The sequence below is a fragment of the Danio rerio genome, chromosome 5, assembly GCF_049306965.1.
Source record: "Danio rerio strain Tuebingen ecotype United States chromosome 5, GRCz12tu, whole genome shotgun sequence".
NCBI lineage: Eukaryota > Metazoa > Chordata > Actinopteri > Cypriniformes > Danionidae > Danio > Danio rerio.
Window position 1 is genome coordinate 54434279 of NC_133180.1, and position 22475 is coordinate 54456753.

The 22475-nt window shown below is 36.4% G+C and overlaps 2 protein-coding genes across 10 annotated transcripts in view; one reads left to right on the forward strand and one right to left on the reverse strand.

The window, feature by feature from the left end:
* si:ch73-280o22.2 overlaps nt 1–15908 on the reverse strand; it is a 288368-nt gene extending 272460 nt beyond the window's left edge. For all 6 annotated transcript variants that reach the window (XR_012406339.1, XR_012406340.1, XR_012406338.1 and 3 more), the window contains exons 1-2: nt 15438–15908; nt 1553–1691 (exon numbers count right to left, since the gene is read on the reverse strand). Coding sequence is in view for 3 of the 6 variants with exons in the window: in XM_017356332.4 (XP_017211821.2) it covers nt 1553–1683 (131 nt within the window). In the remaining 3 variants the exon portion in view is untranslated. The remainder of the gene's footprint in view (nt 1–1552; nt 1692–15437) is intronic.
* Nucleotides 15909–16163: 255 nt separating this feature from the next.
* Nucleotides 16164–22475, forward strand: part of slf1 (SMC5-SMC6 complex localization factor 1) — a 65600-nt gene continuing 59288 nt past the window's right edge. For all 4 annotated transcript variants that reach the window (XR_012406341.1, XR_012406342.1, XM_005165540.6 and 1 more), the window contains exons 1-6: nt 16164–16442; nt 16657–16768; nt 19537–19615; nt 21351–21520; nt 21599–21654; nt 21753–21906. Coding sequence is in view for 2 of the 4 variants with exons in the window: in XM_005165540.6 (XP_005165597.3) it covers nt 16658–16768; nt 19537–19615; nt 21351–21520; nt 21599–21654; nt 21753–21906 (570 nt within the window). In the remaining 2 variants the exon portion in view is untranslated. The remainder of the gene's footprint in view (nt 16443–16656; nt 16769–19536; nt 19616–21350; nt 21521–21598; nt 21655–21752; nt 21907–22475) is intronic.

Consider the following 22475-nt stretch of genomic DNA (forward strand, 5'->3'; position numbering starts at 1 on the left):
GAAACCTGCAGGATGTGTGAAAGCCTGTTGTCCTTGTGTACCGGTGAATGGCACAATCCATAATCATACCTTTCTTTCTCTGCACCTCAGGTTTGACGGAAATAGCTTTTATTCTATAAAATATGCAAAACTCTTATTGTTTGTGCCTTGAGTGAATACAAATGAAGAGACCTAAACTTATATTTTCTGAAATATCTTTAAAAGTAGTATAATTGAGTAGGATACTCCAAAATGTGCCTTTGTGATTCCGGTTTCTAAAAACATTTACAAAAATGTCTGCAACATATTTGTGCGTATGTGTTTTGTGAAACTATTAGCACAAAAAGTACTGCTGACGAACCACAATTCAACCGCACGTATCAAAAAAATTGAAAAATAAAATTAAACAAAATAAACAGTGGGTAGCATGATCGCCTCACGGCAAGAAGGTCCCTGGTTTGAGCCTCAGCTGGGTCAGTTGGCATATTGTGTGGAGTTTGCATGTTCTTACGGGTTCCCTCTGGGTGTTCCAGTTTCCCCCACAGTTCAAACACATGCACTATAAGAGAATTTGTGTAAGCCAAATTGTCCGTTATGTGTGAGTGTGTATGTGAATGCGAGCGTATGAGTGTTTCCCAGAGATGCGTTGCAGCTGGAAGGGCATCCGCTGAGTAAAATATATGGATTAGTTGGTGGTTCATTCTGCTGTGGCGACTCCATTTTAATAATGATTAATAAAAGAAAACAAATGAATAAATGAATGAATAAAATAAAATAAAATAAAATAAAATAAAATAAAATAAAATAAAATAAAATAAAATAAAATAAAATAAAATAAAATAAAATAAAGCAAAATAAATACATTTTCCACTACTGGGTTAATTACGTATGCCGGTTTAGATGACGGTTCATTCTGCTGTGGTGACCCCCGACAAAGGGACTAAGCTAAAGGAAAATGAATGAATGAATGAATGAATGAATGAATGAATTAATTAATTAATTAATTAATTAATGAATAAATGAATGAATGAATGAATGAATAAATGAATGAACATACAATAAAATACAATAAAATTATTTATTTTATTTACAATAAAATTTATTTTTAATTATTTACAATATAAATAATTATTTAAATAAAATAAAACAAAGTTACATTAATTTAATAAAATAATAAAATAAAATATTTTTAAAAATTAAAAAAGCTAAATAAAACAATTTCCTCTGTCTAAATAAAAGTATTAATAAGTTACAATACAATACAAAAAACAAAACAATACAAATTACTTATTTACTTAATAATAATGACCCAACATATTTAAATGTTAATGCATTTGACCAAAACATGTAAAGATGTAGTTTTAATCAAAGTTTTAATCAAAATTAGGTTATGATTACATAGAGTGTTGAAGCGTTCTGGACCAACTTTATCTTTAACTTTAAACTTAAACTTTGTTATCAAGCCCTATTTGTTGCAATTTTGGTATTTGAAAAGTTAAAAATACACACCTTACCTACAATGACAATGATGTGCATGTGCATGAACATAAAACAAGTTCTCTAGTTCACTGACCTGCAGGCATTGAGTCTGAGTTTTTCCTCTGTGTCTCTGATCAGGTTCTGGATGTCCACATCACTAGGGATTCCTTCAAGCTGCAGTTCCACAAAGGCATGATCATGGAGGAAGTCACCTTGCCCCTCCATCTCTTCCCCTAAAAACAATAAATCATTGTAAAACTGTTTAAATTCAAGAGCAAACATCAACTTCTAACATTCAGACTAAACAGCTGTTCAACTGCACTGTTTATAGAATTATACATGTGCTCATTTTTATAATGCAGAAGTGACTCCAACGTGTGTTCCTTTAAGAAAAGTCATTTCACTTATCGGCTATCTTTAAATATGCTTCTCAGGCAGTAGGCTCGCCGGCAGCTAGCTCTCTGCAACTCACATGGTCGCCCACTGAAGCTAAGCAGGACTGCGCCCGGTCAGTACCTGGATGGGTGACCACATGGGAAAGCTAGGTTGTTGCCGGAAGTGGTGTTAGTGAGGCCAGCAGGGGGCGCCCAACCTGCGGTCTGTGTGGGTCCTAATGCCCCAGTATAATGACGGGGACTCTATACTGCTCAGTGAGCGCCGTCTTTCGGATGAGACGTTAAACCGAGGTCCCGACTTTCTGTGGTCGTTAAAAATCCCAGGATGTCCTTCGAAAAGAGTAGGGGTTTAACCCCGGCATCCAGGCCAAATCTGCCCACTGGCCTTTATCCATCATGGCCTCCTAACCATCCCCATATTCAATTGGCTGCATCACTGTCTCCTCTCCACCAATCAGCTGGTGTGTGGTGTGCGGTCTGGCGCAAAATCGCTGCCGTCGCGTCATCCAGGTGGATGCTGCACACTGGTGGTGGATGAGGAGATTCCCCCCACTGTGTAAAGTGCTTTGAGTGCCCAGAAAAGCGCTATATAAATGTAAGGAATTATTATTATTATTATTCAGTCTAAATGGGAAAACAATTAGATTAAAAATGTGGAACCACCAACAAAATTAAACAACAAACGTTTCATAAGATTTGCTTCTAAATGTTTGAATCAAACAACATTAGCCTTTTTCAGGGTGCCCATCTTCCTGACCATGCGCACTCGAAAGGAACGAGATCACGACATCAACCTTATTTATGGTCGTTCTACACATTATCATTCTCTGAATAATACTTTGTTAGATCGTGCTGCTCTTCTGAAATAATCCACAACTTGGTCTTGAGGGTGAATCTCCTCCAAAAATGATTGTGACTCTTTGTTTACTTGTTTGTGGGGGTTTAAGTGGTTGCTGCTGTCTTGTGATGTGCGTTTCAGGCACTATCAAGTGTACTACAGTCTTTGATTCATAGCAGCAGATATAAATGTATAGTATCCTTTGATCTATATTAGTGCCCGTTCAATCAAAGATAGTTGATAATGTTCTGTTTATTAGAAGAATGCAGTTGCTATTAGATGCCACAGTTGTTGTTTAATGTCATTTTATGAGATTTTAAATTGGTTGTAAATATATATTTTTTTATTATTCATCAGCTGGAAAAAGGATTGGATTCTTTTGCCAATGATATTATTTTTCTGTGCCAAAATTGTTATAGCTGTGATTTGGGCTTACCTCTTATCTCAGAATTAGAGCCATTATTTAAACTTTATAGTGTTTTCGAGTTCTTACTGCAGTTATCCGAATAGCCCTTGGTTTATCATAAAATTGCATGAGCAATTCTAGAGTTATGGATGTGACATTTGGAGGAAAAACGTTAAAAATAAATGCACAGAGAAATTATATGTTAACATTATATTGAAACATCTGTTTATATTTTCCAAAACAACCTACAACAGAGTTCTGGATTCAGAAAAATAACAATTTGTAAACATTTTGTTAAGATTTTAAATGAGGAAAATAGACATGCGTTATGTACAATAAGTCACAAAAGTGAGTACAGCCCTCCTACTTCTGCAAATATTTATTTATTACTTTTTTACAGGACAACACTGCAGAAATGACAGTGTAAAGTGTGTATAGCAGTGTAAATTTATTGTCCAGTCAAAATAACTACAAATACATCCAATAATAGCTAAACCCCTGGCAAAAAAAGTGAGTACACCCCTAAGTGAAAATGTGAAATGTCAATATTTTGTGTGGCCATCATCATTTTCCAGCATGGTTTTAAATCTTTTGGGCATGGAGTTGATCAGAGCTTCACAGGTTGCCACTGAAATTTTCTTCCACTCCTCCATCACAACATCATGGAGGTGGGGGACATTTGACACCTTGTGCTCCTCCACCTTCCTTTTCAGAATGGCCCAGAGGTGTTCTATGGGGTTTATATCTGGAGACATGCTTGGCCAGTCCATCACCTTTACCCTCTGCCTCTTTAGCAAGCCAGTGGTCATCCTGGAGGTGTGTTTGGGGTCATTATCATACTGGCACACTGCTCTGCAGTCCAGTTTTCTGAGAGAACTGCTTCAGTATGTCACAGTACTTGTTAGAATTCATGTTTCCCTTAATGAAATGTAGCTCCCCAATGCCAGCAGCACTCATGCAGCCACAAAACATGACACTCCCATCATCATGTTTAATGGTAGACAAGACACACTTATCTTTGTACTCCCCACCTGGTTGTTGCCACACAGACTTGATACCATCTAAACCAAATGGGTTAATCTTGGTCTGAAACCACAGGACATGGTTCCAGTTATCCTGGTCCTTAGTTTGCATGCATGCAGCAAATTGTTTGCAAGCTTTCTTGCATCGTCTTTAGAAGAGGTTTCCTTCTAGGACCACAACCATGCAGGCTAATTTGATGCAGTACGATCTGAGCAATGACAGGCTGACCTCCCATATTTTCAATCTCTGCAGCAATGCTGGAAGCACTCATCCATCTGTTTTAAAAAGACAATCTTTGGATGTGATGCTGAGAACGTGCACTCAGCTTCTTTGGCTGACCATGGCGAGGCCTGTTCTGGGAAGAACCTGTCCTCTTAAAGCACTGAATGATCTGAGCCATTGTGCTGCAGCACAGTTTCAGAGTGTTGGCTATCGTTTTATAGCCTAGACCATCTTTATGTAATGCAACAATTTTTTATTCAAGTTTTTCAGGTCTTCTGAGAGTTGTTTGACATGAGGTGCAATGTTGAACTTTCAGTGGCCTGGTTGTGAGAGTGAAAGAGCTTTTATACCAAATTTAACTCACCTGCTATCTGTGGATACCCGAGACAGTGTAACACTTATGAGTTACATGACACAGGGAAAGAAAAATGACTAATTGTGCTCAATTTTGACATTTTCACTTAGGGGTGTACTCACTTTTGTTGCCAGGGGTTCAGCTATTATTGTCTGTATTTGTAGCTGTTTTGAGAGGACAATACATTTACACTGCTATACACACTTTACACTGACTACTATTCATTGTGTCAAAGAGTCATTTCTGCAGTGTTGTCCTATGAAAAGTTATAAATAAATATTTGCAGAAATGGGAAGGGTGTACTCACTTTTGTGACATACTCTATGTGACCAAAAAAAGTCTGTGAGCTTACAGTCTACAACATACTTTGTAAAAGTTATGTGAACTGCACAACCCAAAATTCTTCCCCAATGCAAATCAAAAGGAGAATAGTTGGCTTTCTCATTCTTCCCCATGTTTCAGCTCATTTTCCCCCATGTTTTAGCTTGTTCTTCTACATGTTTCAGTTCATTCTTCCTCTTTTTTTAGCTCATTCTTCCACGTTTCAGGTCATTTTCCCACGTTTCAGCTTGTTCTTCCACGTTTCAGTTCATTCTTCCTCTTGTTTAAGCTCATTCTTCCACGTTTCATTTCATTTTCCTCCATGTTTCAGCTTGTTGTTTTACATGTTTCAGTTCATTCTTTCTCTTGTTTTAGCTCATTCTTCCTCTCGTTTTAGCACAATCTTCCACATGTTTCAGCTCGTTCTTTCCCATGTTTCAGCTCGTTCTTCCCCATGTTTCAGCTCGTTCTTCCCCATGTTTCTGCTTGTTCTTCCCCATGTTTCAGTTCGTTCTTCCCCATGTTTCAGCTTGTTCTTCCCCATGTTTCAGCTCGTTCTTCCCTATGTTTCAGCTCGTTCTTCCCCATGTTTCAGCTCGTTCTTCCCCATGTTTCTACTCGTTCTTTCCCATGTTTCAGCTCGTTCTTCCCCATGTTTCAGCTCGTTCTTCCCCATGTTTCAGCTCGGTCTTCCCCATGTTTCAGTTCGTTCTTTCCCATGTTTGAGCTCGTTCTTCCCCATGTTTCAGCTCATTCTTTCCCATGTTTCAGCTCGTTCTTCCCCATGTTTCAGCTCGTTCTTTCCCCATGTTTCAGCTCGTTCTTCCCCATTTTTCAGCTCGTTCTTTCCCATGTTTCAGCTCGTTCTTCTCCATGTTTCAGCTCGTTCTTCCCCATGTTTCTGCTCGTTCTTCCCCATGTTTCAGTTCATTCTTCCCCATGTTTCAGCTCGTTCTTCCCCATGTTTCAGCTCGTTCTTCCCCATGTTTCAGCTCGTTCTTCCCTATGTTTCAGCTCGTTTTTCCCCATGTTTCAGCTTGTTCTTCCCCATGTTTCAGCTTGTTCTTCCCCATGTTTCAGCTCGTTCTTCCCTATGTTTCAGCTCGTTCTTTCCCATGTTTCAGCTCGGTCTTCCCCATGTTTCAGCTCGTTCTTTCCCATGTTTGAGCTCGTTCTTCCCCATGTTTCAGCTCGTTCTTTCACATGTTTCTGCTCGTTCTTCCCCATGTTTCAACTCGTTCTTTCCCCATGTTTGAGCTCGTTCTTCCCCATTTTTCAGCTCGTTCTTTCCCCATGTTTCAGCTCGTTCTTCCCCTTGTTTCAGCTTGTTCTTCTCCATGTTTCAACTCGTTCTTCCATTTTAGCTCGTTCTTTCCCATGCTTCAGCTCATTCTTTCCAATGTTTCAGCTCATTTTTCCCCTTGTTTCAGCTCATTTTTCCTCATGTTTAAGCTCATTCTTTCCCATGTTTCAGCTCATTCTTACTTCTGTTTCAGCTCATTCTTCCTCAAGTGTCAGCTATTCTTACCCATGTTTCAGCTCATTCTTTCCTATGTTTCAGTGGATTCTTCCCTGTGTTTCAGCTCATTCTTCCTCATATTTTAGCTCATTCTTTTTATTTAGCTCATTTCTCATTTTATTTCATTATATATACACTACCTGACAAAAGTCTTGTTGTTGATCCTAATTGTTAGAGTAACAAATAATAACTTGACTTCAAGTCGATCATTTGAAAAAGTGGCAGAAGGTAGATTTTTTTTGATGAATCCTCCGTTGAACTGCATCCCAATCATCACAAATACTGCAGAAGACCTACTGGAATCTACATGGACAAAAGATTTGTACAGAAATCAGTCAAGTTTTTTGAAGGAAAAATCATGTTTTGGGGTTACATTCAGTGTGGAGGCATGTGAGAGGTCTGCAGAGCGCAGGGCAGCATCAACAGCCTGAGGCATCAAGACATTTGTGCTGCACATTACATTACAAACCAAAGGAGAGGGCAAATTCTTCAGCAGAATAGCGCACACTCATAATTCAGCCACAACATCCAAGTTCCTGAAAGCAAATAAGGTCAAGGTGTTCCAGGATTGGCCAGCCCTGTCACCATGTCCAGCATGTCTGGGGTAAGGTGAAAGAGGAGACATTGAAGATGAATCCAAAGAATCTTGATGAACATTGGGAGTCCTGCAAGAATGCTTTCTTTGCCATTCCAGATGACTTTATTATTAAGTTATTTGGGTCACTGCAGATATGTATAGATGCAGTCCTCCAAGCTCATGGGAGTCATACACAATATTAATTATTTTTCCACTTCACCATGACTCTATATTTTATACTGTACAATATTTCTGTTAAGTGACAAGACTTTTGTCTAAGCAAAGTCAGACCTTACTGTCCTAATTAATTAATTAAAAATCAAGGCATGATCATATTTTATTTTGTTAAAATAAGTGCAATCTAGAGGTGTTTGCCTTTCATACAAATGTCTAATACCAAATAATCAACTAGAAGTCAAGTTGTTATTGATTGTTCCTAAAACTTGGATAGGCGACAAGACTTTTGTTAGGCAGTGTAAAAAGAACTGTTAGGAAAAGAAGGATTGATAAGGAACATTTTTCCACCATTTTTATTTTATTTATGCGAGATCTGTTAAGAGGGGAAAAGAGCAATGCTTTTGCAGCTCACTATTATATTCTGTAAAATATCCAAAGAGCTCCATTTCCCATCTTTTGTGTCCTCCACAACCTACCTCCCAGCCAGCTGATTCAAGTAAAAAGAAAAGAAGTGTAGGGTAAAAGAAAAATAATGGATGTCTGCTTGTGTGCTGCATTTGTCTGAATGAGATCAAATGTAAGCATGAAAAGAGAATCCTTTACATTTGATGAAATGTGTCCTCGAACACACATGACGGCCCCTTACGCGAAATGATTTGATTTCACCTCCAACAAGATCCTTATCAGCGGCTGCGCGTCAAAAGCGCAGCTGGAACAAGGTGCTAGTTATCATCTGCCATAAATATTTCCAGCCTCAATCCATTGCTTTTCATCTATCCGCCTCCCATCTCTGTGTCAAACTGAAGTGCCATTCAATTTACAGTACAGCAAGGCGGTAATACATGCATATCGGGAAAAGAGCGGCCTTGCAGTATTACCAGACACCGTCGGGATATAGACTGACACATCTTCTTGCCCTCGCTTTAAATAAACAATCCATCTGGCCTCAGATTGCTATAAAGCCCTCAATGTTCAAATCTCGATCCAATGTGTGTGTGAGAGAAGAAAGAGAGAGACTGTATCAACGTCGTCATCACAAGTCAAGTGGAGTGTAATGGAGAGTGTCAGTGTCAATTTGGCTTTGCTGGCGCCCCTCTCCCCTTCATCTGGGCTGATTTTAATAATCCCTGTCAAACACCAAACAGCTCGCACTTCCTCTCCGACACGACAGCCCTTTCTCTTCGCGCAGACAGAAATCTCAACATTAATTTAGCCCGCACAAAGGGAAAGGCTGTCCAGCTGGACAAATATTATTTCCCTCACTTGACAGACTCCGCAGTTAAGCTCGCGTGTTATTATTTTCTAAACTCCATTCAAGCCCCGACTACTGTCTGAGGGGGAGAGTAGAGAGAGAGAGAGAGTGACTTGTGTAGGTTTTTAAGACATAGGATTAGGAACCGAACAGTGTAATTACACTGGGACCGACTGCGTCAGTGTCTGTGTGTGTATGTGTGTGTGTGTATTCGCGCGCGCGTCTGTGTGTGGAGCCGATGTTACAAAGGGATGCGCATCATCGCCCGTGTCTCATCCACATGAGAGTTGTGGGAAAAGTGTCAGGTTCATGCTGTCACCACATAGGGCCCAATTAGGCAGATGCACCCTCCATTTCCTTTGTCTTGTTATCTATTTTGAACTCAAATGTTGTGGAGTCCCAGAGTAGTTCTGAAAGCTGCCACACAAGGCAGAGAGCTGGTGCTGTGCTTGTGTGTGTGTGTTAGAGAGAAAGAGCTGGGGCAGATGTATTCTCTCGACACTTAAAGACACACTAGTATTTCTCTGCATGTCTACCCTTACAAACTGCTCCTCGCTCAGGCTGGAGGTAGTGGTGTGAAATATTTAGCAGCCAGTGCCTCTGCTTTAAAACTACCGAAAAAAGGTTTTCTTATCATGTTCTTAGCTCCCAAAACTCTTAAATAAAGCTTTCGGGTTGTTTAATATATTAATGATGAACATTGTCTTACTCCAAAATGGTGAGAAGATTGCTGGCTGGTTGAGACAGGCAAAGAGTAATATTCACTTGATACAGGTAAACATGAAAAAAGGCAGAGAGAGAGAAAAGTTTCAGGGGAATAAATCCAGTCTGGTTGTGTTTACTGACTATGTGCATGTTGTTTTTGCCAGATGACTTTTTTTTCTGAACTTTCTGGAATGGCTATGACAATGTTTCACATGTTTCTGGCTAATATAAAAAAAGGTTTGCACTGCACATCAGTTTCAGCTGAATTTGACAAAATATGTCAGGAGACAGAATATGATTGAAAGCTGGAGTGTTGCTTTCATTAAAAATGAAAGAAAAAAGGCACATTACTGTATGTACATGATATGTACACACACGTTGGTTCCCCAATTTCATCTAACAAAACTTAATTTACAAGTAATAGAAGGCGTATTAAGCAGACTAAAATGGACACATTTCACTTCCAAATTCAATAATTCATAACAACCGCATATTCATAATTCATATTCAGACAATCACTGTCAGTCCTAGATATTTTTACAATTTAAGAGTTTAGTTGCTTCTTTTAATAGTATTTAATATTAATAAGAAGTGATAAAGCACATTTATGATTTAATGATTTAAAAATGTTAAATTCATTCATTTATTTTCTTTTCGGCTTAGTCCCATTATTAATCTGGGGTCGCCAAAGCAGAATGAACAACCAACTTATCCAGCATATGTTTTACGCAGCGGATGCCTTTCCAGCAGCAACCCATCACAGGGAAACATCCATAGAAACTCATTCACACACATACACTACAAACAATTTAGCCTACCAATTCACCTACACCACATTTCTTTGGACTTGTGGGGGAAAACCACAGCACACGGAGGAGACCCCCGCGAACAGGGGGAGAACATGCAAACTCCACATAGGAATGACAACTGACTCAGCCAAGGCTCGAATCAGCGACCTTCTTGCTGTGAGGCGAACGTGCTACCCCCTGCGCCACCGTGCAACCCAAAATGTTACAATCAATTAATACATTTTTAAAATATATTATTATTTTAATAAATAAATGGCAGCATGGTGGCATTGTGGGTAGCATGATCGCCTCACAGCATGAAAGTTGTCCAAAAAAACATATGCTATAGGTGAATTGGGTAGGCTAAATTGTCCGAAAAGTGTTTGAATGTGTATAGGTGTTTCCCAGTGCTGTGTTGCAGGTGAAAAGGCATCTGCTGTGTAAAACATATGCTGGATAAGTTGGCGGTTCATTCCACTGTGGCGACCTACAATAAATAAAGTGACTAAGCCGAAAAGAAAATGAATGAATGAATGAATGAAAACTTAATTTACAAGAAATAGAAGGTGTACTGTTTAAGCAGGCTAAAATGAACACATTTCACTTCCAAATGTAATTATTTATAACAATCATTCATTCATTCATTTTCTTTTCGGCTTAGTCCCTTTATTAATCTGGGGTCGCCACATGCCCTTCCAGCCGCAACCCATCTCTAGGAAGTTATAACAATCAAATATAATTCATATTCAGACAATCTCTGTCAGTCCTAGATATTAGCACAATTTAACAATTTAATTTAATTTTTTTAGGTGCTTCTTTTATAGAAATGAACATTGATACGAAGTGATAGAACAGACATTTATCAAGTCACAACAAATCTCTAAATGTTTCAATTAAATCATTTTTTGAAATCATTCATTTTCCTTCTACTTAGTTCCTTTATTAACCTGGGGTTGCCATAGCAGAATGAACCACCAACTTTTCCAGCATGTAGCGGATGCTCTTCCAGCCGCAACCAAGTACTGGGAAGCATCCATACATACTCATTCACACTCATACATACAGCCAATTTAGTTTATTCAATTTTCCTAGATAGCGCATGATTTTGGACTGTGGGGTAAACCAGAGCCCCCAGAGGAAATCCACACGAACACGGGGAGAACATGCAAAGTCAAAAAGTCAAAAGATCTAAGGGACGTTTCTGCCATTTCACACATCACACCAAAATCTTTGAACCATATAATATTTTACATAGAGCCATTGCAACTTAAGTGTGCTGCTACGTCTGGTCCCATTCACTTCTTTTGATTTTTAGCCATATAATAAAGCTAATTTTGCAATCTGTTTTACTATGATAATATGTTTTATTTTCTGTTTTTCTGGTAATTTTTGATACATTATTTCATACATTGATGGCTACAATGCACACCAAATAGTTGGGATAGAGGCATGTTTACTACTGAGTCACATCAACTTTCTTTACAGTGTTTAGTTATCTCAAACTTGAGAAATTATTTTTATAATGTTTGTCATTATTGACTTTCTTTTTTTTATAATACATTTTTTTTTCGTTTGTCAATTTTTGGTGCCGTTGTTGTCGTACAGTCTGGCATGACAACTAAGATCTTACAGTGTGACCTGAGGATCGTATTTGTACAGTTGAGAGACTATTTTGTTGTAGATCATTAATCTTTTAGGCTGCCTGAAAAATCTGTACAACATCAATTTTGTAGCCAAAAACTGCATTCTAAGGCTGCATTTACACTGCATGGTTCAAGTGACTCAATTGCTATTTTTTTTTTTCCATGTGGCACAGATCGGACGGATATCGCCCATGTACATAAGAGCAGAAAAGAAAATAACATGGATTCTGATTTGCTCAAATCGGATTCAGGCCTTGTTCATTTGTGGAAATTTATCCGATATGAATTGAATCTGTGTCCTCCTGTCTGCAGTGTGAGCAGGTAGATCAGAAGTCGCACATCATTAAAAACTGTATCGAATAACATCAACACTGAGGCTTTCATTTCGAAACAGACTTCAGCAAAGTCCCAGACCTTAAATCTTATACATGACGACTAAAAAAGCTTTTATATTGTCATGTAGCACAAGTATCTAGGCAAGTTAATGAGAGAGAGAGTGCGCAACATCCACCACATATAAACTAATATAAAACTATTGCATACACCACGTGCAGAAATCATGTGATGGACATTACATTAAAATGCCTACTGGTTTAAAAGATTAAAAGAATATGGTCAAAAGAGAACATTTCTGTCATACTCTATAGTAAAACAACAACTTGTTAAAGAGATTTTTTTAAATAAACCACGCATAAATACAGAAATAAAACAACAATAAACAGACTAAATACAGGAATAGAGAAAAGGCCGTTCTTTTATTATCAGCTGTCAGTCAGCGCCCAATTTTTTTTCTACGTCATTGCGTCTTTGCCTTGTACTGTGTAAATGGAGTCAATCGGATACGAGTCACTTTTAAAAATTAATGTAAGCAAGTCAGCAAAAAATTTGGATACAGAAACAAAATTGGAATTGACCATCAAGATCTGCAGTGTAAGGGTGCTTTTACACCTGCCTTACTTAGTTTGGTTGAATCGCTCTAGCATTTGTTTTACCTTTATGGTGCGTTTCATTTTGGCAGGTGTGAATGTAGCAATCATACTCAAGTGCGCACCAAAAGCGGACCAAAAAAGCATACAGTGACCTCCTTGAAGAGGTGGTCTCGGTACGCTTTCAAACCGGCCCTGGAGCAGTTCGTTAGTGGTGAGAATATGATCCGAAATAAAACAGACCCAACTGCAAAAAGTACTGCGCCTTTTTAGACTAATACAGCTGCCATAGGCTGATGTGCTGTGCATTATGGAATGTGGAGGGAAAACATTTGTTGGCAGTGCTTTACCGACAGAGAGAGGGAAAAACATTACCGGATGGATCGTTGAGAATATTTCTGCAAGACGACCATGTCGCACTTCCCTCTGAAGTGACATGCGATGCATTAAAATTGTGTTTCAGCCACAGCCGCACTTCATTCTCGAAATGTATAGTTTGTCTAAAGCAGGGGTGTCAAACTCAATTCCTGGAGGGCTGAAGCCCTGCACAGTTTAGTTCCAACCCTGCTCCAACACACCTACCTGTAGGTTTTAAACAAGCCTGAAGGACTCAATTAGTTTGATCAGGTGTGTTTAATTAGGGTTGGAACTAAACTGTGCAGAGCTGCGGCCCTTTTGGAACTGAGTTTGACACCTGTGGTCTAAAGTGATGTGTACAAATCATATAGTATACTATGAGCAGGGATAAAATCAGCCAGAGCAGTCATAGCTCCATAGTAAAAAAAAAAAATGGAATTTTGTGTTTGCAAGTTTGTTTACTTGCGGGAGTTTCATTGTCATTTTCCCGCACGTGTATTCTGACCAAATGAAAAACAGTTTAGGAAATACATTCAATAACATCTGGTCGATGAGTGATTTTGTCAGATGACTGCATTTTTGTTCTTTTTAAATGGTTCAGACAAAAGCATTCAGTGTGGTGTGAAAACGACCCAAAGACGGCAGAAAATGCTACAAGCTATCATACGTTGCCCTTGGTCAGGACCAAATGAATCAAACTACAGATGTGAAAGCACCCTAAATCCAGCCAAAGTCTACTAAAAACAGCAAGTCAGATGTTTCAGAAGCATCCAATAAAGGATCCAACATTGTGTAACTATTTGTGAATAAACCCCGGTTTCCATTGCTTTTTTTAAGGGAATACAGTTTCCACATCCTGGGAAATTTGCACAATATATCAACAATAAAAATGAATCTTTATGCAAGCAGGGAAAGCACTTTAGCTTTTTGCCTCCATCACAAAAAAAGCTGGACCTCAGAGTAGCAGTCGACAAACTGTTCCATTGTATATTGCAATTGGAGAAAGATGGCTGATGTTTGGGAAAATGAGTGAGTGTGAGAAAAAAGAAAAAAAAAACTTTTTCAACACAGTTCTAAACATAATAGTTTTAATAACTCATTTCTAATAACTCATTTCTTTTATCTTTGCCATGATGACAGTAAATAATATTTTATTAGATATTTTTGAGATTAAAAGGCATTTTAATATTTACATTATTATATTTAGATATTTACATTAAAAGGCTTAACTAGATTAATTTGATTTACTAGGCAGGTTAGGGTAATAAAACAAAGAAAACTTTGGTTAGAAGAAAAAATATTTTTATTTGAAAAAGAAATATTTAATGTGAATCAGGCTCCCTTGTCTTAAATAACTACAATGCATTGTGCTGTTATAACATATTCCCATGCTGTGGAGAGGGGTGTGCGACGTATGTAAGGACCGAGCCGGAGACGTGCGATTTCCGGGAGATTATCATTCATTTGCGGGCATCTGGGTGTCTCTATGCATTTGCGGGCGACTTGACTTGTCTGTCATATCATAATTGGTTTTATCACTCTGTCTCTTCTCCACCAATCAGCTACTGTGTGCTGTGTGGTCTAGAGCAATGGCTGCTGTCGCGTCATCCAGGTGGATGCTGCACACTGGTGATAGATAAGAAGATTCCCCCACAAAAATATGTAAAGCACTTTGAATGTCCAGAAAAGCGGTATATAAGTGTAAGTGATTATTATTATTTTTATAAATTAGGATTATTTTGTACATTGACATAACGGATATTGGCTACTCAGCTGGGTCAGCTGGCGTTTCTGTGTGGAGGTTGCATGTTCTCCCTGCGTTCGCATGGGTTTCCTCCGGGTTATTCGGTTTCCCCCACAGTCTAAAGACATGCGGAACAGATAAATTGGGTAGGCTAAATTGTGGATAGTGTGTGAGTGTGAATGAGTGTGTGTGGATGTTTCCCAGAGATGGGTTGCAGCTGGAAGGGCATCCGCTGCTTAAAAACGTGCTGGATAAGTTGGCGGTTCATTCGGCAGTGGGGACCCCGGATTAATGAAGGGACTAAGCCGAAAAGAAAATAAATGAACATAACGAATATCTATACAGTAGTGTATATTAACGTGTATCCTGTCACATTTGCCATGCAAAATCTAAATATATGTAGGAAAATGACACTATTTATGTTGGAAAAAGCCACTAACTTCCATGTTTTATTTTTGTTTGTTTATTTGTTTTCCAACTATGTATCTCAATGGATGCCTTTTTTCCAAGCATTCTTCATAATATCTAATTTTAAGTGCCACACACACATACACAAAATAAAAATACAAGTTTAGAATTTGTGTGTGAGGAACATTTTTGGGTGAACGATCCCTTTAAGAGCACACCTGTTGCTACAGTGCAAATGCTCTACACAACTATACATCTCCACTGATGGAACACAGCACAAAAACACCAATCAACAATCAAGGTTAAGGCAAATTACACAGTACCTTTTCACGTTGTGATTTCAGGGACTCTTCGTCACATTAAATCCAACTGCAGCGAAGGTCAATCAAAGCTAAAATCCAAGCAGACTTGTCAAGTGAATTTCTTCCCACAATCTTTAATTTTCATTGCACTGAAATTGTCTAAATGGTCTAAAGTGCGTGTGACATAACAATCACATCTAAGAGCATTAATAGTGTCGAGTAAAAATACCCAAGGAAAAAGACAGCATTAATGGAGGGGAAACTGCGAGGGATTTAATGGGGATGTGAGAGGGTTTCAGTCATTTATATCGATCTACAACATTAGATTGCAGCCGAAAGGGTCGTGTGAGATTAAAAGGCTCTCGGATGGTTAAATAACAGGCTGTCAAGCTCGCTTACGAGAATAAACATAAAACTATTGAGCCGTCGCATCGGTTTGTTTATCAACACGTGATGACATACTGCTGTGATTCTCAAGCGCAAAGCGTCTCTGACAACCAACCGGAAGCATATGCGAATTTCCGTGTTATGGAAGAGAGCAAATCACAGAGAGAATAGGGGGGAGCGCTTAAAAGTTACTCCTAGATTTCGGCTGTTTTCATTTGCAATTGAATTCAATAACTGCTCTCAGTTTTTCTGAATTACTTTAATTCATTTTATTTTATTACTGAATGCGCCTTCATTTGGATAAATTCATTTTAAACTGCATTTAATGATTATGTTCACCCCTATTAGAATAACGTGGTCACCCATTGCGCTGTACGCTAGTTTTGAAGTACAACTTGCAAAATAGCATAGAGAAAAATATGTAGTTAATATGTAGTCTTACAGTTAGAGTCATATAGTCATGTTGTGTTTGTGCTATATATAACGTTACAGTACTGAAAGCGTTGCTGGATAAAATGTCACTTTATGTGTACGAATGGACTGTGATGATGTTTAGCGTGTTGTTGTTGTTGTTGTAAACCCAAGTACATTAATAAGTTACATCATCATCATTAGTAAATTCACTGTTTTCGGTTTCAGGTAAGATATAGAAATGATGTACACACACCTCAAGTTTGTAAAGCAGCTGGTAAAATTGCAAACAGTTTCGATTCATAATAAACTTCTTGCGAGTTTGTTATCAGTCAGTATATTCTGTATATTGTTGTTATCAATAATTAATGAACTGTATCGTTAATGTTATTTGAGAGTTGTTATCTTATATGTGTTATTTAACATGTAATCTTTTCACTAGGATGGTGGACAATACATATGTCTTTCAAACGTCTGGCTTCAGGAATAATTCTCAAAAAAGACTTTTACTTCAGGGCATCAAACATCTAGGGGGCGTATACATGGGGGGCTCTGTAAGTATCTGCACTTATAACACACCATTTATGTTCTACCATCCTGTTATCCACCTGTTACAAGTTGTGGGGAAATAGCATATGGAGACTTGTGCTGTTGTACTAAAATTTAAACCAAATATAATTTTATATTAAAGGAAACTCACACTAGGACACAAACAAAAATTTCACAAAATTAAGATAATACCTTTTTATATTATATCAGCTGAATGTACATTAGATGAAAATTAGTTGAATAGCTGGATAGATAAATTACTAAAAGAAACACACATGTACACGCATTAGACAGTGGTCAACATCTGAAGTGGATGAAAAAAGTTTTTCAAAATTGTCCTAAGACAAGACATGTTGACTACTGTATATTTCACAGACCAGTTGCACAGAATTATGTCAAAGTTGCCCTGCAACAGTTTCAAAACAGCTTCAGTATTGAATCGCTACATACACTTTTTAGAAGACATGCACAGACAAAAGAAAATTATTCTGTACATAGAAATTACAATCTCTCTATTTTTAGATTATTATGTTAAATTAATGTTTTGATTAATTTAGTTAAACAAATGTGAACTTAGTTCACCGTTTCATCTTTGCAAATGAACATCTTAGATATCATATCTATTAGCTTGTAAATAGCAAAAAATAATAATAATAATCATTTACATATTTAAATGATCAGTGGTGCTTGCCAATGACCGTTTTTTAAGCAAGAAAATCTATCGATAGTGGTGCATTGATCAATTCTAATGCAATCCCCCTGTTTAAGATGGTTTTTGATTTATTTTGTTTGTTTCTATTATTATTATTGTTATTGTTGTTGTTGTTGTTGTTGTTGTTGTTGTTGTTAATGTTATTTCATTAGGTTTGTGTGTTTGTTGTTTGTAAATGTGTACTCATTAAATGGCTCATTTATTTAGGAATAATTGATTCTGATTGGTCAATCATGACATTGCGAGTTATGCTATTCTTCAGTAACAAGCGATTTATAACACAGGCTCATTCAGTTATCAGCAAATCGTCCACTTATTCACATTTTCTTTTAGCAGACTTTTAATTTAATTAAAGAACTGGTATATTGTTACAGCTCAGACCTTTTTTTTTGTCTAATTGTTTTTTTTTTTTTTTTTTAAGTAACCATAATAAGTTGAATAATGTACTTCCAGCCATTAATTTTCAAAGAACAAAAGTTTTTAGTCTTTTTCAACATCTCTGGCTGCTGATGAGCCTGTTGGGCTTTATTTTGCCTGAATGACCAGCTGGATGTACATTATCCCTTACATATTTTTATTTGAAGTTTGAGGCCAATATGTTTTTTCAACATATTTGTTAATACTTCAAAATTGTTACATATTATTACCATTTATTCGGTTTTCTTATTGAATGTAGTTTATCATTGTAATTTCAGCATCATTACTTCAGTCTTCAGAGTCATATGCTCATGATGATATGCTCTTATAATCAAATATTCTTATCACTCTTTATAATTATTAATGATTCTTAAAATTAACAGCACTGATTTGTCTGTCCTACTTTATGGTTTTGTGGAATTTGTGATCCACTTTACCTTTTAGTAAACTTTTTTTTTAAGAAAGTAAAACATTTAATAATTTTTTTTTAATTATTAGTCTTTGATATAATTTACATTTATAAATATTGTTACATTCACTTTTGATCTTTAATCTGTCCTAGATAAATAAAAGTAAGTATATGTTTCATGGTACTTTTTAAATAGTACTGTATCAGTTTCCACTAAAAAAAGCAGCCCAACAGTTTTCACCTCTGATAATAATAATAATAATAATAATAATAATAATAATAATAATAATAATAATAATAATAATACATCTATTTTTGAACAGCAGATTATCATTTTAATGATTTCTTACGTATCATAATGATTCACCAGACACTGAAAACTGGATTAGTGACACTAGAATTTTTTTTTTAATTACAGGAAGAAATTACATTTTAAACTACATTAAAAAATAAAATGGTTATATTAAATTACATTACTATTTCACAGTTTTACAGTACTTTTCATTAAATAATGTGAAATAAATGTCATAAATAACTGTCAATCTTAGATAAGTTTCAAACTTGCTGGGCGGAAAAGACTTCTTTTAAAAATATATTTAAAAAAATCCTACTCATCCCAAACATTTGACTGGTGTGTGTCTGTCTGTCTGTCTGTCTGTGTGTCTGTGTCTGTCTGTGTCTGTCTGTGTCTGTCTGTCTGTGTCTGTCTGTGTCTGTCTGTCTGTGTGTGTGTGTGTGTGTGTGTGTGCGTGCGTGCGTGCGTGCGTGCGTGTGTGTGTGTCTGTGTGTGTGTGTGTGTGTGTGTACGTACATTTCCTCCTATATAATAAAGCCTTCACTCAAAAAAAGTGTTAAAGTTCACTCAAACTTATCTTGTCTTCCATATAATCAAAAGTGTGGGGAAAAATGATAAAGTGTTGGTGATTAGCCCTGAAAAATGACTCTAATTTCTACCTGATGCTACAGTGTATTTCGGACTGTGTAATTTTGTCCTTGCCCTCAATACCATCTTAATATAGTCACAGATCTCTCTCACTCTACTAATTGAACCCCTCAAGAGAATAAACTTAACCTCAAAGTTCTTGACCTTTTCCTAACTATCTCATTGTAAGGTTGTAGACCAGATTAGTAAGGTGACTTTATACAATGGATACAAGATATTTTTGTTCTTTCTTTTTGTATTACCTCATGTACTTTGCACAATGTTTTCATTGTCACATTTGACTATATTTCAGATTTATAAAGAAGCAATCACTCACCTCATCGTCGAAAAAGCTTTACCCAGTGAAAAGTTTCTTGCGGCCTCTGCGGGAGGTTTGTATTTTCAGGGACTGACTGCCATGTGCTTTTATTAAGTAAATAATTAGAAATTGTTACAGAAATATTTAAGGGATAGAAAATATAATGAGTATTTTTGTCATTATTTATTTCACTTGTTATAGTTTTTATTTCATCTGTTGAATACATAAGAAGCTACTAGAGTTGTCTTTCTGTTGTGAATGTCAATGACTAAACTGTAAAAAAAAATCGGTTAATTAGCATTTTTCCGTACTTTGTGGTTCATGTTTTTTGTTCACTTATTTATGCTTTTGAATTGCATTATGGGATCTTGATCTTTTCTCTCAAACCTGGACAATATTAGTTTAAAAAAGTGCATTTTGTTGATATTTCAAATAGTTTAAAGTGATATATTTTCTGTTTGTGCTGTATATTTTGGTACAATAACCTGGTAATAAACTGCTTTTATTTTTTCTGTTATTTTACAGACTTAATTATCTCTATTTATTTCTTAAACAATATCTCGTCTCCAACCACAATAATAACAACAGTCAATAAAAGTCAATTTGTTAAACTGCAGAGTTGAATTGTCAACATCAAAGGTTGACAGAGCAGAGATAAAACTTCCATAATGCAATTCACAACTACAAATAAATAGAAACCACCATGTGAACCACAAAATTTGGAACCTGTTATTGACAGAAATTATAAGTTAATATTTTTTAATATATATATTGTTTTGTGTTAAACAGAAAAAATAAAAACTTGAACTAGCTAAACTATCTCTTTTAACTAATAACAATCCCAGAGCAACAAATAATAACTTCTAGTTGATCATTTGGAAAAGTGGCCAAAGGTAGATTTTTTCAGATGAATCAGCTGTTGAACTGAATCTCAATCATCACAAATACTGCAGAAGACCTATTGGAATCTGTATGGACCCAAGATTCTCAGAGATATTAGTCAAGTTTGGTGAACGGAAAAACATGGTTTGGGTTACATTCAGTATGGGGGAATAGGAGAGATCAGCAGAGTGTATGGCAGCATCAACAGCCTTGGGTATCAAGACATTTGTGCTGCCCATTTCATTACAAACCACAGGAGAGGGCAAATGCTTCAGCATATAACGCTTCTTTTCATACTTCAGCCTCGACATCAAAGTTCCTGAAAGCAAAGAAGGTCAAGGTGCTCCAGGATTGGCCAGCCCAGTCACCAGACATAAACATATAAGATGGATGAGGCATTTAAGATGAATTCAAAGAATCATGATGAACTCTGGGAGTCCTGCTAGAATTTTTTTTTTTGCCACTTTATTAATAAGTTATTTGAGTCATTGCAGATATGTATAGATACAGTCCTCCAAGATAATGGGAGTCATACACAATATTCATTCTTTTTCCACTGCACCATGACTTTATATTCTATACTGTACATTATTTCTGCTAAATGACAAGACATGTCTCATAACAAATGATCAACTAGAAGTCAATTTACTATTTGCTGTTCCTAAAACTTGGATAGGCGACAAGAAATTTGTCAGGTAGTGTATAAGCTAACATAGCTAAATAAATAAATATTTAAAATAAATTAATAATATTTATTTATATCAATATTATTATTTATTATATATTTATTATATATTGTTATTTTACAAGTAAATATTAATAATATTTAAAATAAGTAGTTGCCATGAATATAGCCAATACTGCTGATATGCCATTAAAACATAAATAAACTGTATAGCTAACTCTCTGGCTGTTCTTTGCTTAAGGGAAGTGGATAGTGACTCCTGAGTTTGTTCTGGACAGTGTGAAGCACAAGAGATGGCTACAAGAGGCTTCATATGAGATAAACCTAACAGCTCAGACCCCAGAGACGCCTAATCCATTGAGAACTTGGAGAGAGAGAGTAGCGAATGGCACAGTGTCGGGAGCCTTTCAGGTCAGCATGACTATATTGTTAACTCTCTTAGAATACAGCAAAAATATCATGTTTGCCTATTTACTTTTGCACCTATAGGACTGGGTAGTGCTCATTGACATTGATGACCCAACGAGGAGGAGTGTGTTTGTCAGGTCAGGATGTGCTTAGCAACAGCACTTTGTTTGTAAGACATGCTTCTGTATTGATACATTGCTGTATTGTCACTTGCTAATTGTAACTTTGTTTGCAGGATATTGAAAGCAGGCAAAGCTGTTGTCTGCACAGACTGGCCGACATCATGTGCTGTAACTCATGTGTTAGCCAAAAATCCATCCAAAGAGGGAGCTGTGCAGGGTGCAGTCCATCGCTATAGTGTCAGCTATGTAGCCAAACATCTTTTTGGGGTAAAGTATTTGAGTTTTTATATTATATGTTTTAATTTACTCAAAAGAGGCACATCTGTTATTGTTAACTAGCCATGATATTTTATATTTTTTTGACCCTGTTGTTTTTTTATTTATTTATTTATTTATTTATTTATTTATTTATTTATTTATTTATTTATTTATTTATTTATTTATTTATTTATTTTAACTAGTGAACATCATACAGCATAATATTGCAATAAATATTGTTTAGTAGCACAAAAGTTGCATTGTGGATAAAATATACTGGACAAAATAAAATCCTAAAATATATATAATAATAATAATAATAATAATAATAATATAAAAAACTTGCCCACATGTTATGGACTATTTATTTATTTATTTATAACTCTCCATTGCTTTTATTGGAAAGCACAGCATAACATCATGTTAAATTTATATATACAGTTATTGTTATATTTATTTATATATGTATGTTATACTAAATAAAACAATTGTGGAAGAACACATCTGTATTTTTAACACCTGCAGCGCTTTGCAAATTGCAGTAATTATTTATTTATTTATCTTTTTATTTATTTATT